General features: G+C 47.7%; 1 protein-coding gene across 2 annotated transcripts; it reads left to right on the forward strand.

Annotated features, from left to right (window-relative positions):
- Positions 1 to 11,813: 11,813 nt before the first annotated feature.
- On the forward strand, positions 11,814 to 15,773 carry MYC (MYC proto-oncogene, bHLH transcription factor). 2 transcript variants are annotated; one of them, XM_015856311.2, is made up of 3 exons: positions 11,814 to 12,105; positions 12,888 to 13,590; positions 14,633 to 15,773. In XM_015856311.2, the coding sequence occupies exons 2-3, from the start codon at positions 12,903 to 12,905 to the stop codon at positions 15,196 to 15,198; spliced, it is 1,254 nt and encodes a 417-aa protein (XP_015711797.1). In that variant the 5' UTR covers positions 11,814 to 12,105; positions 12,888 to 12,902; the 3' UTR covers positions 15,199 to 15,773. The 2 variants fall into 2 exon arrangements, with proteins under 2 accessions (XP_015711797.1, XP_015711799.1); XM_015856313.2 differs by having other exon boundaries at positions 14,636 to 15,773.
- The last annotated feature ends 373 nt before the right edge of the window (positions 15,774 to 16,146 follow it).

Genomic DNA, 16,146 nt, shown 5'->3' on the forward strand with positions numbered 1-16,146 from the left:
GGACTAGATGGCCTTTGAAGGTCCCTTCCAACTCAAGTCTTTCCATGATTCTATGATAGGTGCACATAAAAGGCTTGTGAGCTTCATCAAACCCTTCAAGAAGCCTAGCTTGAAACAGCAATTTGTGACAGAATTATAAGTCAGTAGATTTACTTTAAATATTTTGTGCTGAAGTTGATCTGTTTACTTCCCTCTCTTACAGGAATGTTGTATCATGCTTTCTCATTTTCTTAAAGGCTGTTCTTTGCACTCCTTTGCTCCCTTACAGCCTTCCACTTCAAGATCTCAAAGCACTGAGAGAAGAAAAGACAGTTGCATCCAGGAGAAACTGGAGCAGAGGAGATGGGCGGTACTGTGGAATGTAATTGCCAAGCAATACATTTTTACGTCACAAGGATGATGATTTCTCAGTAATGACAGGGAAGAACTGCTGGACGGAACAGAGAAACTATGCTGGCTTTTAGTTCACAAAGCTCTTGACTCATGGCAGAGCTTAAGTTCCTCACCTGCTTGCTGAAGTCAATCCTGCATCAGTCCAGCTGTAGAATCACACAAATGGCCCATTACCAAGTGAAAGCCTTTCTCAGCTACCTACTTGTTCTCCAGATCAGGAGATTGTGGGTGGAAATGGAATGCAGCTTTGCCTACAGGGCTTTCTGTAAAAAGGTGGAAAAGGCAGTGGAAATCCAGCACAGTTGTGAGCATAAGAACCCTTTTTTATGCCCCATCATGTTGGATCAGCTGGTTGGTCCCAAAGAGCATCACTGCTGTTGCAGAGCAGATGAGCACTCACAGGTATCTGTCTGGGCTCCCAGCTCCCTGCCATCACTTCCATCTGTGTGTAAATGTACCTGTGTTTAACCTGCATTTCTCTCTTCATTCACTGTTCTTAGCAAGTGTTTAGGAATGTATTAATGTGGGGCTAGGCCGCAAAGTTTGCATCTGAGCTTTTGTCATGTTTGGAAGAGATGAGGTAGCACCAGCATCTGGTGCTCATCATCCCTTCCATACTTAGCATCCGGTAACAGTATACAGCACTGACTCCCCTCTCAGAATTCCTTTATTCTGCCCATATAGACAGAGTCATTATGATTTTTCTCTGCTTTCCCTTCTCTAAGCCACCAAACAGCCATTTGATCCAGATAATGAATCTGTTCAGAAGCTACCAGCATTTCTTGCTTAACCAAAATCTTTGCCTACAGGCAATGATGTAACACACATGGAGCAGTGAGTGTGGATGAACTAAATAATATTAAATCTCTCTGCAGCTGCTTTAGGAATGAATATATGAGCTAGCTATCACAGTTTCACATGTATGTGCTATAGACAAGGTGTAAGTTTGCAGCAAGATATCTTACTGCAGGCCTTGAAATAGCTGCAAGGTCAAAGAGAGGTACAGAGGGGACAGATGACCTCCTCTGCTCTTCCTCAGATGGCCCATCTCACCAGCAAGGAGAGAAATCGAGGAGAGAAATAAGAGTTTTCAGCACACAATTGGATGGATGACCACCCCTCTTCTTACCCAGTTCTCTCCCTTGTATTCCCAGAAGAACTAACCCATTTGGTGGCAAGGTCAGTATCTCAGTATCTGTGCAAGGCCCCAGGGCACTGACATATCTGAGGCATCTGAGAGCTCTTCAGCTTTTGGTACAGTCCCTCCTTCACCAATTGCCCATCTGAGGAGAGGCTGCAAAACCTCCTGCAAAACAAGGCAACTGAACTTCATTTAAGCTTCAAGTGGTCGTGCAACTGCAGGTACTGGGGGCTAGTGTTTTAGAGCTGCTCAGTATCTGTCTCAAGGATAATATTGCAGGTATGTAATACACCTACACCCTTTAGTCTGTTATTTTAATTGAGTGACCTACAAACGGGTTCTCCAATTTTCCAAGTACAGAAAAGCTAAAGGCAGTCAGGAAACCCCATCATGCAAAACAATCCCGGCAATTTTCCATTCATGGAGAACCCCGCCTACTCACTGTTCAGCAAACAGCAGTTTCGGGGACTCTGAAGGAGGTGTACAACTTCATTCACTGCCAGCAGAGCAGGAGAAAATAAATGATCAAGCACGTAAATGGAAGAATGATCTTATACATCCCAATTAGAAATATCATGACTCGATTCCCTTGCATGCACACACACACACACACAATCTTTGGCTTCATAGATATAATAACATCATGGATCATCCTTTGTTTGTCTGGAAGGAGATTAAGAAGGGAAGAAAGTATAAACTAAAGGCAGAGATGCTTTCTGGTTAACCATAAGAGCACTAAAAACATATTAGCTGTAGGCATCAGCACATTATTTGTGGGAACTGACATGCGTACCTTCATAAACTTCTAATCACATGTGTAGATTCAATTCAATACTTTGAAGCCTTCAGTAGTATCAATTCCTGTAATTTTTGTGGTAGGCTGCTAAAGAAATAACAGAAAAAAATCACACAGCCCTTAATAGGAAGCAGAGATAGGTTATCCTGAATGTGGCATATCCTTATTTTTCACTTCTGATCTACACAATATGGGAACCACCTCATCCCCCTTTCTTACCATGACACTCACAGGAGGGTACATCCTCTCTGGAAGAACCAGATCAGAGCCACACTGGTACATATGAACTACCCTCAACTGATATGATATGGTTTGGATCTGCAGATAAATCTCAGTGGGAATGAATAGGAAGCAGAGAAGCTCCCAGTCACACAGACCACGATAGGGCAGAGAACATCTGGGGCTTCATCATTTCCCTCACTCCCTTCCTGTATGCAAAGTGAAACAATTCACTTTGCTCCCCTATGCCTCCCTCCCCACTCCTAGTTGCACACATCGCAGCTTTTTTAGAGCAAAAACAGGCAGTGCCTGTCAGCACAGCACACTTGGCCCTGCACCTTGGGGTCTGGGCACTGTTAAGTACCTTTGCAACACAAATGATAACAGTAACAATGCTTGCAGCTCACCCAGGACATCTTTCCTTTCTAAGGCTGGGTGTAAATAATGTTCTTATCTTCTAAGAAATACCTCTGCCATCTCTGACTAGGTGATAAGTAGAGAGACACTCTTAACTGCTGATCAACAGGGAGGAGAGTGATTAGCATCCTCTGGGGAACACCTTGTTGATGACGGCTGCTTTGCATTGTTGAGGGTGTAAGAAGCACCTACATTCCTCCTCCACAGAGCTCTCAACTGCTGATGAAGTCAGTACTGCGTTTAATCCCTCAGCACACTACTTGTCAGGCCAATTTCTGATCAAAGCCTTGCTTGCCACTGCAGACATAATTGCAACCCTCTGCAACTCTCCACCGTTTGAGAAAGGGACTTAGTGTGAATGTTAATGGAAGGAACGACTGAACTTAGGCAACACCAAGCCTTCTGAAGTACAAATATTAAACAAAACAGAACAAAAACAAACAAACAAACAAAAAACCCTACAGAGGAACCAATAAGAAGGAAGGCTAACATAGGTCCAACCAGGAGTTTTCAATTTAAGGGCTATGATCTTAATTCCCTGCTAACTGGGTCTGATATGCTGGGTCTCTGCAGCTGTCCCCCAGTGCTCAGCCGCTTCTGGCTACCACAAACACAGCCAGGGCAAGGAGGAAGAGGTAACAGCAGAGAAACACAGTCTATAAAGCGAATGCCTGAACTAACAGATAGGCTTATTGAAGCTCAGACTTAACCCCAAGGGGTGGATCAGTACAAATATGTGGGAACAAGCCACTGCTCTGATTTGCACTGTTGAGTACTAACAGATCCAGGTACTCTCCATCCTCACCACCATCAATGGAAGAAAATAGAATTCATGTGGCTGCACCCATACCAGGACTGTGTTCAGTTTTGGGCACTTTACTATAAGAAAGGCATTAAGACCCTGAAGCATGTCCAGAGAAGGGCAACAAATATCTGAAGAGTCTGAAGCACAAGGGTTTTTGTTTGTTTATTTGTTTGTTTTTATGGTGAGTGCCTGAGAGAAGTGGGATTGTTCAGTCTGGAGAAGAGGAGGCCCACAGGACACCTCAGCATTCTCTACAACCATCAGAAAGGAGGTTGTAGTGAGGCAGGGGTCAGCCTCTTCTCCCAGGTAACAGCGATAGGATGAGGTGATGGTATTAAGTTGTGCCAGGGTAGGTTCAGGTTCAGGTTGGATATTAGGAAAAATGTCTTCTCTAAAAGAGTGGTGAGGCATTGGAACAGACTGCCCAGGAAGGCAGTGGAGTCACCATTCCTGGAGGTGTTCAAGGAACATGTATACGTGGTACTTAGGAACACTGTTTAGTGGGCAATATTGGCAGTAGTTGGACAGTTGAACTAGATAATCCTAGTGGTCTTTTGCATTGATTTTTCCATATTTCCATATGATTATATTCTATGGTTCTATGCGAGTGCTGTGTGAGTTTAGTTGCACAAAAAAAAAAAAAAAAAAAAAGCCAAAAAGATCAGAAACACTTCCATATCTTGCAGTGTCCTACGTCTGGAAGAAAATGTAACCTCACACTTTTGATCACAGGCTGACTCTTAAATAAGGCAATCCTCATCCATAGCAATGATTTCCTTTCTCCTCTCTTATTATACATTTTACCTCCCTGTATTATTGTGCACAGGAAACATCAATTTTCAAGCATGGTATTTCCCTTTCTAATAAAATGCAGCAGGAGGTTCCACAGGTTAATTATAAATTGATTTTAAAAGCATTTACCAAGAAGTGTTTTAAATCCATTTCCCTTAATTTCATTTGATGCAGCATATGTCTCGCGGTGCAAAGGGGAGACGCAGTGTTATTGCCACTATCTGCCAGATGAACATGTTCATCACCAACAGAGCAGGGAGTGATAAGTCCCTTATCTGATACAGAGAGACAAAACATTCCCTCTTTCTTATCAACAAATTGAATTATCAGCCAAGTGAAGTAGTTTTTGGTAGCATTTCTGACTGCCTTTTGCTTTTAAATCCATACCGGCAGCAAATGTTCATGGATGCATTTCCCTCTTACGCTCATTTCAAAATGCAGCAGCAGCCACAGATAAGAATGCTTTATCTCCCCAACACGTCTAACATATGTGCTGCTAGGCTGTTCTGAATTTGCTGGTAAACTAAGCTACAGTGAAAGTAACGAGTGATGCTAAGACAGACACATAAAGAGCTTTGAGGACCACAGAGCTGAGCCAACTGTTTGCTGACAAGCTGAGCAGTGCCTGCTGATGTGATTGTTGCTAATGGCTTAGGCTACACTTTCCAGTGCCATCCCTTAATTCCGGATGCTTACCTTGAGACAGTTGTGACCCAGTAACCTTGGAAAGCTCTTATCTAGGTAAAGCAACAATACTGCCACAACTGTCACATGTGCCCAGACAGATTCAGAATTAACTTCACAACACAGTAGAGCTAGAGAGAAGTTAGGGGTACTGGCCATCTGACAACACGAGGGGAACATAACAGCTAAATACATAGTCACGATTTTAGGTGTGAAAGTTAGAAACCATCTGATGCCTTTCTATGAGTCAGTTTGTTGGGATGCTCCCAGCAGAGTGCTCTGAAGTGAGCAGCTGCTCTGAAGGGCTTTGTGCAGGTGAGTACCCATGGGAAAGGCCTCAGCATCAGCCTGCCTTGGGCATAGAATGAGAGCACTTAGCTGTTAACTTGTGTTGGAATGTTGGAGTCAGAGCACCACTTCAGTTGACTGTGTTCAGAAAGGTAATTTCAGTGGGATAGCACTGGAAAGAGTTTGTGCTTGAATGCACTTAAAGGAAAGCTGTGCACAGTTCCAACATGCCAACAGAATTTTTTACTGCAACTCATCTCTTCCATAAAGCAGGCCAAAGACGATATGGCATGATCGCAGAAACTCATGGAGCACCAGCATATCACTCAAGTAAATATCTGCAAACTCCCTGCATCGAGTTCATCTTTATTTATCCCATGAAGAGAAGGGCAACGAGGAGCCCTGCAGTTAATGAAGTGTTCAAAGACAACACCATCATTATTTCACCTGGTAAGCAAGAGGAGCAAAACATGTGAGCACTCTGGCCCTTGCTCAGCATCGAGCCAGCCAAAGGAGATCAGCCTCCTCCAGAGCTGTGGACTTTGCATTGATCAGTTATTCAGATCATGCATATTCTTTTACCAGTCCAGAGTCAAAAACAACCAGCTTGGAGCTAGAACAAGGCCAGAAGCATCTCCAGTGTCTATATCTCCATTTTTTCACTAGTTCCACCTCTACAAGTCTACCTTCTTTCCCAGATTGTTATTATTTATTTTTTTTTTCCCTGTGGCTGAATTTGTTAATTTGGTGGCAATCAGATGCCTCATCTCTAAAGCAGCTATTTTGCAACCAGCGACATGATTCCTGGAAGGGTTATATACTCTCATCTGTTTGTAGAAGGGACAGCCTAGTTGGATATTAATTCCCGAAGAGACAAGAGATAATTATAATAATGGCCCAGCTGACAATAGTTTCAATAGTTTCCAGCCTCACTGTCAGCTGACACATTCCTTCCTCCAGATAATATCTGATACAGGCAGATATTTCTGAAGCCGTGCCTCCTCAGGACGTGCTATGAGAACTGCTGCAAGGTCAGCTCTTCTGCTTTCCTATGAAACCTGCAAGGAAGTTGCTGCAGGAGAGGTTTATTTTTCTTGGACACTAATAAGAAAGCTGCCTAATAGCTTTCAAACCTTTCTTGCTTTCCTTCTACACTCTGCCACTCTCTCCCACTGCAGGTCTGCAGGTGCCTCAGCACCCACGCACAGGGACAGAGAAACATTTGCTCTTGCTCTTCCCATATGGCATTTGGTTCTGATCAAAGTCTTCATTCAGGATTTCCATTATGGAAACGGTCCTGGCCAGTTGGGCGGAAGGGCTGGAGCTACTCCCACTGGAACACATCCAGCTCTCAAGATCAAGGGTTGGAAAATTACAGAAAGTCTTGGTAGTGTGGGCACCCAAAAGGATCATTAAGCAGTTGCAAATAGCCCTAATGCTTTAACGAGAACTTAATCAAGCAGAGCTGGGATGTCTTGATGATCTGATAATTGTGACAGAAAATGCAGAGAATGTGGAGGCCATGGCGGGTCTTTCAGGGCTGATTGTTCTGAAACAGCTTTTCTTTCTCTTTTTGAAGAGAAATTTAAATGAACCAGGCTTTCAGAACTAACTGTTTATCTTTCACAAGAGTCTTGAAGATCTTCTCATTTATCAAGCTCTTAAATCTGCACAGATTTCCTGTAATTCACCCTCAATCCACAACTGGACAGAACTCTCTCCTATCAAGGGATGCCAAAACTGCTGATGTTGTCTTGGTCCCTTCCAGACATTCCTGACCAAAATCTTCATCCCTAGGAAGGGCCAATTCCAACTCTTCTCACATTCATAATTAAACACCAAAAATAGCTCATGTTACATAGCTGGTATCAAAATATTAAATAGTCATACACACATCTGAACAGTTTCATTTTATGTAGTTAAGAATAAATTAATCAAGGGCTGCCTTGTTTGAAAACAATATTTGATACCCAGCTAACTGTGATGGTTTGAAAGAACTGCAAAGGGAAACTGTCTGTAAACAAAGTTAAATTAACAGCTGTAGTCGTTCTACCCTGAAGCAAAAAAAAAAAAAAAGGTACGCTCAGTGGAAAGACCAGAGGTGGTGAATATTATTTTCTTCTCTGTGTTCAAAATCAGAGGAAGATGATTTCCCATGTTTCACTCCTGACACCAGTTGACACCCAATGTTCTTGGCCAAAGCTAAGGGGCAAGTCAAGGCTCTGCTCCAACACTTCTGGCTGTATTGGGATGCACAGGATGTATTTCCAGGGATCTCAGTGGGTTTCTGTGAGGAATGTGGTACTCACTGCAGTGCCGAAGGAGTGGTATAATATTAGCTTAACACTTTTATAGAAGCATCATAGAATTGTTTGAGTTGAAATGGACCCTTAAAGGTCCTCTGGTCCAGCTTCCTTGCACTGCATAGGGCCACCTACAGCTACATCAGGGTGCTCAGTCCCATCCAGCCTGGCCTTGAATGCCTCCAGAGATGGGGCATCCACCACCTCCATGGACAGCCTGTTCTAGTGCTTCACTGCCCTTACTTTAAAAGACTTTTTCTTTATAGCCAATCTTTCACTCCACAGCGCTCTCTCCATTTAGTTTTCTGCTCTTTCCTTCTATGCACATCCCTTTTCCTGCTGGGGAATCAGTGGGCTTCAGTTTTTGGGGCATATGTGAGGAACTCAGGCATGGGGGACAAAACAATGATATTTACTGTGATGCCCCTTGACCACACAGCTGTGACAAGCGAATAAATAAATGCCATCCAGTACCACTTTGGTTTACCCCATAATTACGCTGTACGCAAGTGGGCATTCACAAGGTGAGGACAAGCACAGCCTTTTCTGTAGCTGCCACAAGAGATGTGTGTAGGACCTCATGTTTCACGGTGACAGTGGCCCCGGACACCTGCATTTCTCATTCATGGTGGGGAAGTCCACCAAGAAGGTGTTTGTCTGGGCCATGTATGAGTCGTTTTGGCCCTGGGAAATGGTAGGAAGATGTTATTGAGACAGTACTGTCAGCTTCTGCCTACACACATCTCACCTCCTGTTGTTACAGAAAATACAGCCACTGAAAGAGAAGAAAAAGTTACACGTCTCTTTTCTGGCTATACTATTAATAAGGTAAATCCATTTATTTTCTGCACTGGGGTCCCACAGGGCCACTGTGGAGCCAGAATACCTATGCACTGCTATTGGATGCACACAGGTGCCCAAGCTGATCTCAGTGGCTCTGAGCACAAAGATCACATTCTAGGGAGTAAACCTCCCACCCAAGTCATTAGCACTTTCCAGCACTAATACCTCATTAGCACTTTCCCATTCTCACCCATGGAAGACCAGCAACCCACAAAGCCCAGGGAGAGATGAAACAACAGTCTGAAGATAGCCACAATTTTCAGGCAGATTTTTGCCCACTGGAAAGGAAATTGCCGACGTCCCCTGGAAATATGACACGCAGCAGGTGACACGGCCATGCGTTACATCATGAGTTGTCTCAGGGGTTTCCAGCCACAGAGACGTGTGAGAGGTTTTTTCACCATCTCCACTTCACTCTCAACTTTCGTTTTCATTTCTGTTGCTCGCAGGCTCCTGATGTGCCATCACTCATCAGTTCCACCCTCCCACCTCTTATTTGTCATGAGAATCCCCATTGTCAAAATAATAATGTTAACTCTGCTGTCTCTTTAATGTTATAGTTGCATATTTATTCTTCCCCTATAAAAGCTATTTTGTCAAAATGGCCTTTTACTGGAGATATATACCTATTGTTTTCATGCCTATCCCTGTGTTCTTTCTGGGCTTGGACATAAGAAATCAGAGCAAAATGTCTTTTTTCTGCCACATGGGGACTGCACCAAGACACCTCAACATTGGCTCTCCAAGACCTACAAGACCTGAAGAAATCTATAGAAGATTTTAAAGAGCTCTGAAGGCCACATTGTTTCAATAGCACATTTCTTCCAGTCCTTCTCTCTCGTTTTTCCACTCAGATGAACACAGGGTATTTTAGGAGTCCATCTGCTTGTGTTCTGTAGTCCTCACTTCAAGCCGTAATGCTCTGTGATACTGCAATTAGTTTCTCTGCATATAATTATACTTCAGCACAGGATTATGATTTTCAACCCTACATGTACTGAAGTAATTTTTGAAGTATTTCTGCTGTTTCCAGCTGAATTTCAATAGCATTTTACATCTCTGAGAGCATTATTGTGTATTGGGCCACTCTGGTGCTCTTCTTAAATGGGTAAAAGAATCATAGAATGGTTTGAGTTGGAAGTGACCTTTAAAGGCCATCTAGTCCAACTTCACTGCAATGAGCTGGGTCATTTACAGCTCAATCAGAGCCTGGTCTAGCCTGACTTTGAGTGTCTCCAGGCATGGGGCATCCACAACTTCTCTGGGCAACCTGTCCCAGTGCCTCACTGCCCTTANAATCAGAGCCTGGTCTAGCCTGACTTTGAGTGTCTCCAGGCATGGGGCATCCACAACTTCTCTGGGCAACCTGTCCCAGTGCCTCACTGCCCTTATTTTAGAAAACTTCTTCCTAATAGCAAGTCTAAATCTCCCCCATCCTAGTCTGAAACCATTTCCCCACATCTTATCACAACAGACCCTGCTAAAGATTCTGTTCTCTTCTTTCTTGGTAGCATCCCTCCAAACTTCTACACGGGATGGAACTGGATCAGTTCAGATCTTCTGGCAGAGTCCTTCAGCCACTCTATTTCCAGTCACACCAGCAAAGTCCACTACAGACATAGTGTTGTAGCATTTAAAACCAGCATGACTTATTTTAAGCCACCTCAGAGCAAGAGTAAACCCGACGCTTAAAATATCAATGGATGAAGAGGCCACTTTGGGACTGCTCAGCGCCCCCGCCCCATTTCTGATCCCCTCTTGTTGTTTTCACGAATCCACCCCTCTTTGCTACCCAACGGCAGCAGAAAGGGCTGCAAACTGCACTAGGAGAGGAATTTGGCTGCAAACACGCGGTGTCAGCTGAAATGGGAGAATTCCACTTAAAAAAATAAAGTGGGGGGGGGGGGGGGGGGGGAGCGGAGATTTTTAAAACATTTTTTTTTTTTTCATTATTTTTTTTCTCCGGAGGGGTTCGTGCAGGTGCCGGGCCGGGGCTGAGCGCTGCATCCCGCGGGCGCATCGGGGCCGGAGAGAGGGCGCGATGGTCCTACGGTAGCGGCGGCCGTGGGAAAGCCGGGCTGCCCCCAGCGCAGGGAAACCGTACTGGGGGGTGGAGATGGATGGGGCGGGGGTGCGGGGGTCCTCCGGGCCGGCGATCCGCTTTCCGTCCCGGGCTCCTGAGCTTAGAAATAATACAAAATACTTAGAAGTCCCCACTTTGTGTGTGTGTGTGGGCGGGGAGTGAAGAAAGAAATGCGAAATAAATAATACATGAGAAATAGGAATAACATATATATCTTAGATGGGTGCCCGCAGGTGCGGGTACCGAGGCGGGAGGGGCGCAGACAGCGGTCCCGAGGGGCCGGGAAGACGCGATGCGGAGCGCCCCGTCGGGTCTCGGCTCCGCTCACCTCCGGGGATGGGCAACGGGGAAGGGGTGACCCCGGGGTGGGGAAGGAGCTGCTGGGTGGGGGGATGAGGAGCGAGCGGGGGGAGGTGCAGAGCCCTCGGGGGTCACCTTGCAGCCGCCCCCCCCGCAACCTCCTCCTTCTGTTTAATCCGCCTGGATAACGAAGCAGCGACACGGGCGGGGGTGCGCGGACTACGGACGCTCCTTTGTGCCGGTAGCCGGCAACCGCCCCGCCCGCAGCCGCGTTACGGGGGGGACACGAAGCGTGAACCTCCCCTGCTGCTGTCGGGGGGCAGCGGGAGGAGGAGGAGCGGCGAGCGAGGAGGGAGGGAGGGAGGCAGAGAGGAGGGAAGCAGCGAGGAGCGCCCTTTTCATCCCCGCTCGTATTTTCTTTTTTTTTTTTTTACTATGTTTACTTCCGACCTCTCCTTGTAGTAAGAGAGAAAAAACCAACCGCTGCTCCGCATCGCCTCTCCCCGGCCCCTCTCCCTCCCTCCCTCCCGCCCAGCTCCGGCTCGCAGTGCCCGGGGGGGGTTGGGGGCACGGAGCCCCTCGGCCGCCCCCTCGCGGCGCGCCCTCCCCGTGCACGGAGCCCCGGAGCGGGAGGGAGAGGAGGAGGCGACGCGCATCGCGGGAGCGCGCACTCGCGGGGCCCTGCTCGTGCTCCCGCCCCCGCTGCATCTCCCGCCCGCCCCTCGCCGGCGCTTTAAAGGAGGAAAGCAACTTAACTTCTATTGTACCGGACGGAGCGCGCCGCGCCGCCTTGGACCGTACAATCTGCCGCACGCCGGGAAGGCTGAGCCCTCTCTCCGCTGTATTATTTTCTCATCGTGGTGGGAGGAAGAAATCTACGTTCTCTCGGCGTTTTGGCTCATTTTTTTTTTTTTTTTAAATCCCGTCTTCTCCGGCGGTTCTTTTTATATTTTTATCTCCAATTTCCCGATTTTGTTGTTCCCCGCACCGCCCGCAATTATTGCCTCGCTCCGTCTCGCAGCCGGCGCGTTGGAGGAGCCGGTGAGTCGCGGGGCTCCGCTTTTACCCATCACTTGATCTGCCGCGGTCGGGCTGACAGCGCGGGGCCGCGGGACCGCCGGTGCCTCCCGGGGGACGCGGCGCTGCGCCGGGCATGGCGCGCCCCATCCTTCTTCGTGCTCTCGGCTTGGATATAATTTTATTTTTTTGGGGGGGTGGGGGAGGGCAAGAAGCATTTGCTTCTCCAGCGTACGCAAGACTGGTTATGCTTCTTGCACATATATATGTGTGTGTGGATATATATGTATATATGATAAATTTGGCAAAGTTTGCCTAGCTCCTTGCACGGCCAGGTGGGTGGCTGGGGAACAGCCCGGCTCTGCGCTGGGAGCTCCCGGCCCTTCCCGCCCGTTTCCCGGTGCCTGGGCTGTGCACCGGGGTGAACGCGGCGACTGCGGGAGCGGTACCCGAGCGGAGCCCCTCCGGAGAGCCGCGGGGAGAGTGCTCCGGGCGTCCCCGGGAGCTGACCCTTCGGTGGATGGCGTCGTGGCTCCCGGTCACCCCGCTGAGCCGGGGAGGGGGGCGGGGAGGGGGGCGTACGAGGGGTCGTATGTTTTTTTATTATTATTATTATATTATTATTGTATTTTATATGTGTATATATATATTTAAAAAAAAAAAAATCAATCAGACTGCTTGGAGTGCCGGGAGGGAGCGCTGCGCGCTGAGGGGCGATCTGCCCCGCTATAGGGGCCGGGGAGAGCGGAGCCTCGCGGCTCCGAACGAGGCTCACCCGGCCCCCCGTGTCCCCCTCCCTCCCGCAGGCAGCAGCCGCAGCGATGCCGCTCAACGCCAGCCTCCCCAGCAAGAACTACGATTACGACTACGACTCGGTGCAGCCCTACTTCTACTTCGAGGAGGAGGAGGAGAACTTCTACCTGGCGGCGCAGCAGCGGGGCAGCGAGCTGCAGCCGCCCGCCCCGTCCGAGGACATCTGGAAGAAGTTTGAGCTCCTGCCCACGCCGCCCCTCTCGCCCAGCCGCCGCTCCAGCCTGGCCGCCGCCTCCTGCTTCCCTTCCACCGCGGACCAGCTGGAGATGGTGACGGAGCTGCTCGGGGGGGACATGGTCAACCAGAGCTTCATTTGCGACCCGGACGACGAATCCTTCGTTAAATCCATCATCATCCAGGACTGCATGTGGAGCGGCTTCTCCGCCGCCGCAAAGCTGGAGAAGGTGGTGTCGGAGAAGCTCGCCTCCTACCAAGCCGCCCGCCGGGAGGGGGGACCCGCCGCCGCCTCCCGACCCGGCCCGCCACCTTCGGGGCCGCCGCCTCCTCCCGCCGGCCACGCCGCCTCGACCGGCCTCTACCTGCACGACCTGGGAGCCGCGGCCGCCGACTGCATCGACCCTTCGGTGGTCTTCCCTTACCCGCTGAGCGAGCGCGCCCCGCGGGCCGCCCCTCCAGGCGCCAACCCCGCGGCTCTGCTGGGGGTCGACACGCCGCCCACGACAAGCAGCGACTCGGGTGAGCGGCGCCCACGCGTGTCGGGGACCCCAAGAGTTTCTCCTTCCCGCTGCTCGGGGACCTCACCCCGCTTCTCCCCCCTTGCGCGCACCGCTCTGTTTTAAATGCCACGTTAGCGAGGCGCGCTGCGAGTTTATTTCCTGGCAAAGCTGTTTTCCCTCCACCCTTTTGGAGGAAAGAAGGAGTCAAAAAAGAAAAAAAAAAAAAAGAAAGAAAAGAAAGAAAGAAAAAAAAAAGAGGGAGGGAGAGAGAAACTTTCATAACGGGGTCAGAGCCTGAGGTCTCCAGCGCGGGAGCGGACGAAGCGCTTCCCAATGACACCCGCGGGTTGGGAAGGAGTTAACTGCAGCCCGAGAGCCGCGGGGAGAATGCGGGCGGGGAGGTGCCAGTGAAAGTGGCTGCGAGCAGTGACTGAATGGGGCTGGGAAAGTTTTAGAAATGCTTCCTTAGGTATTTGACAGCGTGTTCCGCTCTCTCATAAATTTGGGTTGAAAGCGAGTTGCTACTCAAGCAGTTCAGCCTTCGGGTTTTTAGTTTTTTTGTTTGTTTGTTTGTTTATTTTTTATTTTTATTTCTGGTGGTTTTTGGGTTTTTTTGCTTAGGTTTTCCACAAATTAGCAGATCAAGAGAGAGATTGAGAAAATGTCTCTGAATACACATGTGTGTTAAGTAAGCTTTCTTTTGAGGCGTGGCCAAAGCCTACTAAATCCTTAATTAAGGGCAGCTTGAGTCTGGGAGCTTTATTGCGCTGCGCTGCTGACAGCCGAGGTTAAACTTTGCTGCTATCTCTGCACTCGCAGTTACGCAAGAGCCGTGCAACTTTTGAAATCAGGGAGCCAGAGTTCCGAGGGCAGTCCTTGAAACGCTGCTTCCTTAAGGGAAGGGCTCACAGGAAGGGAATGGGGAGTCTTGCAGAGTCTGATGGTTTTAAAGTAGGTTTTTCAATGGGTTCCTTGCACCGTGGCTTGAAGTAACCTCTTGTCAGGCTGTCCTGAGAGTTTTTGCACAGATCAGCTCATGATGCTATTTTTTTCCCATTCAGAAGAAGAAGAACAAGAAGAAGATGAGGAAATCGATGTCGTTACATTAGCTGAAGCAAACGAGTCTGAATCCAGTACAGAGTCCAGCACAGAAGCATCAGAGGAGCACTGTAAGCCCCACCACAGTCCACTGGTTCTCAAGCGGTGTCACGTCAACATCCACCAGCACAATTACGCTGCTCCTCCCTCCACCAAGGTGGAATACCCAGCCGCCAAGAGGTTAAAGTTGGACAGTGGCAGGGTCCTCAAACAGATCAGCAACAACCGAAAATGCTCCAGTCCCCGCACATCAGACTCAGAGGAGAACGACAAGAGGCGAACGCACAACGTCTTGGAGCGCCAGCGAAGGAATGAGCTGAAGCTGAGTTTCTTTGCCCTACGTGACCAGATACCTGAGGTGGCCAACAATGAGAAGGCGCCCAAGGTTGTCATCCTGAAAAAAGCCACGGAGTATGTTCTGTCCATCCAATCAGACGAGCACAGACTGATTGCAGAGAAAGAGCAGTTGAGGCGGAGGAGAGAACAGTTGAAACACAAACTTGAGCAGCTAAGGAACTCTCGTGCATAGGAACTCTTGGATATCACTTACGTACTCCAAACTAGGCTAAGACTATGATAAAATATTAGTGTTTCTAATATCACTCATGAACTACACCAGTCCATCGAGTATGGAACTATTGCAACTGCATGCTGTGCGACTTAACTTGAGACTACACAACCTTGGCTGAATCTCTGAACGGTTTGGCCAGAACCTCAAAACTGCCTCATAATTGATACTTTGGGCATAAGGGATGATGGGACATTCTTCATGCTTGGGGATGAACTCTTCTACTTTTTTTCTTTTAAAATTTTGTATTTAAGGCATTTTTTCTTAAGAGGATTCCAAATAGAGTCATCCCCAGATTGCTGTATATATTTACACATCTTCTTGCCATGTAAATACCTTTAATAAAGTCTTTATAGAAAAATGTGCAACATTAATACGCAACAGTTGTGGCAACTGGATTTATACTTGTCTTGAACTTGTGTGCCATAACATTTCACAGTTTTGTTTTTTATTTAAATACATTTTTTTTCTTTTAAAAATGATTTTTATTTTGTTTTTAGATAAATAAATATTTGCCCAAAATATAATTAGCTAAATCCTGTGTTAAGACTTTCCTTTGTTTTTCCCCTGTTGCCATTAGATGCTTGTTTCCTTGACATCCCTCTCCTTGTCATCAGGGTGGTGACTTTAGAAAAGTCAAACTGGTTTTAGATGAGAGAAGAAATTGTAGTATTTAAGCTTAGTGGCGAGTTTGGCTTTTGTCTTTCTCACGCCTCCTCTTACCTCCAGTAGATGAAACCAGTGTTCTTGATACTTTGCCAACTCAGCCGTGTGCCCCAATGAAGGTGATAGTGATCATGTCCATCTTGTCCATCCATGATCTCTGCTCAATGAAAGTAAAGTGGAGCTACTGTGTTCTTCACACAAGCCCAGAACATGGGATCTGCATTCTTTCCAAATAAGCTTTAT

The sequence above is a fragment of the Coturnix japonica genome, chromosome 2, assembly GCF_001577835.2.
Source record: "Coturnix japonica isolate 7356 chromosome 2, Coturnix japonica 2.1, whole genome shotgun sequence".
NCBI lineage: Eukaryota > Metazoa > Chordata > Aves > Galliformes > Phasianidae > Coturnix > Coturnix japonica.

What these genes read in the sequence shown, in the direction of transcription:
- MYC (XM_015856311.2), top strand. Translation starts at nt 12,903, where the DNA reads ATGCCGCTCAACGCCAGCCTCCCCAGCAAGAACTACGATTACGACTAC. An exon ending in CACGACAAGCAGCGACTCGG is followed by an intron (nt 13,591 to 14,632) that starts GTGAGCGGCGCC and finishes TTTCCCATTCAG; the next exon opens with AAGAAGAAGAACAAGAAGAA.